Source organism: Trypanosoma grayi (assembly GCF_000691245.1).
Source record: "Trypanosoma grayi strain ANR4 Tgr_2162_V1, whole genome shotgun sequence".
Lineage (NCBI taxonomy): Eukaryota > Euglenozoa > Kinetoplastea > Trypanosomatida > Trypanosomatidae > Trypanosoma > Trypanosoma grayi.
Window position 1 is genome coordinate 1 of NW_008827780.1, and position 1,189 is coordinate 1,189.

At 51.7% G+C, this 1,189-nt stretch overlaps 1 protein-coding gene across 1 annotated transcript; it reads left to right on the forward strand.

The window, feature by feature from the left end:
* Positions 1 to 480: 480 nt before the first annotated feature.
* DQ04_21621000 (hypothetical protein) lies at positions 481 to 1,189 on the forward strand (the record flags this gene model as incomplete). The annotated part of the gene is made up of 1 exon (XM_009318022.1): positions 481 to 1,189. A coding segment is annotated over one exon (709 nt), but the record flags the coding sequence as incomplete, so codon positions are not given.

Here is a 1,189-nt window from a genome sequence, read left to right on the forward strand (position 1 = left end):
GGCAGTGTGGTGGCATGGTCCCCGCAGTCATTGCCACGGCATGTGCTTCTGACGGGTGAGGCAAGCGACGCTGAGACGGGCTCAGGGCATGCTGGCCACCTGATGTGCCCCTTGGAGAGGTGCAACAGACATTGAGGGGATTGTTGGTGTGAAGTGTATGGAGGCAGCTGTGTAGTGGCTGTGCTGAGGCGCAGGGGAGAGTGAGAAGTCCCAAAGAAGTGTGCAGAAAAAGTACTGGGAAAACACAGTGATCTCATCCGGAGAGGCACAAGTGATGTCTCTTCACTGGCATGCGAGTGGAAACCCCAATTGCAGAAGCATGGGGAAGTGTCTACTGTACTAGTTCTTCTGCTGCTGATTGTCTGTGCTCTGCGTGCCATTTGCTGCGTTTTGCTTCTTTTTAAAATCTTTTTCTGAACCAAGACAAGCAGCTGCTAGTAGAGCTATTATCTATTCAAGCAATCGATGAGCATGAGGCACATGACAGGGAAATCGCAATGGACACATCTACGGTGTTGCAAGATACCAAAGAGCATTAGCAGCTGCAGTCTCAGAGATGTGGTACTCTGTGAACCTGTTTCAATCCTGCGCCGAGGCAGAAGGAAGACTAGACTGCTGGCATCTATGGGACTGCAGTTGAGAGACATCCAGGTGTTGTTTCTGGTACTGATGGTTGTGGCTGAACCGTTTCTTTCCTGTGCTGCTGCTGCTGGTGGCGTGGTCCCCCGAACGAGAATGGCCACGCCTGCAGCCGACGACGATTCCTTGGTGACACTCACGAACTGCTTTCCCAGCGTTATACTCGGTGGTTTGCTCAACACCTACACCTGCGAAGTTAACAATGCCCAAACACTGATTGGCTTGGAGCTCTCCGCCTCGTACTACCATAAAGCAGACCTCATTACTGGCTGGCCGGCGACTCTTGGTGCGGAAACCAAAAAAATTACATTCGTTCCTGATGGTGGCCCATCTTCAGGACGTTGGGAAGTGGTCATTACTGGGCGTCCTGACATTTCAAGCACCATCACTCCTCGGACGACCAATAAGAGCATGGACTTCATGATGATTACTGCGACTCGTGCGAATTTTGCTTTACTCCATCCATATTACGGTATGGGTGTATCGTGGGCACCTAATCTCCCGAGTGGCACCACGGCTTCCGACTACATGCTGGTCCGCTCTTTCAATG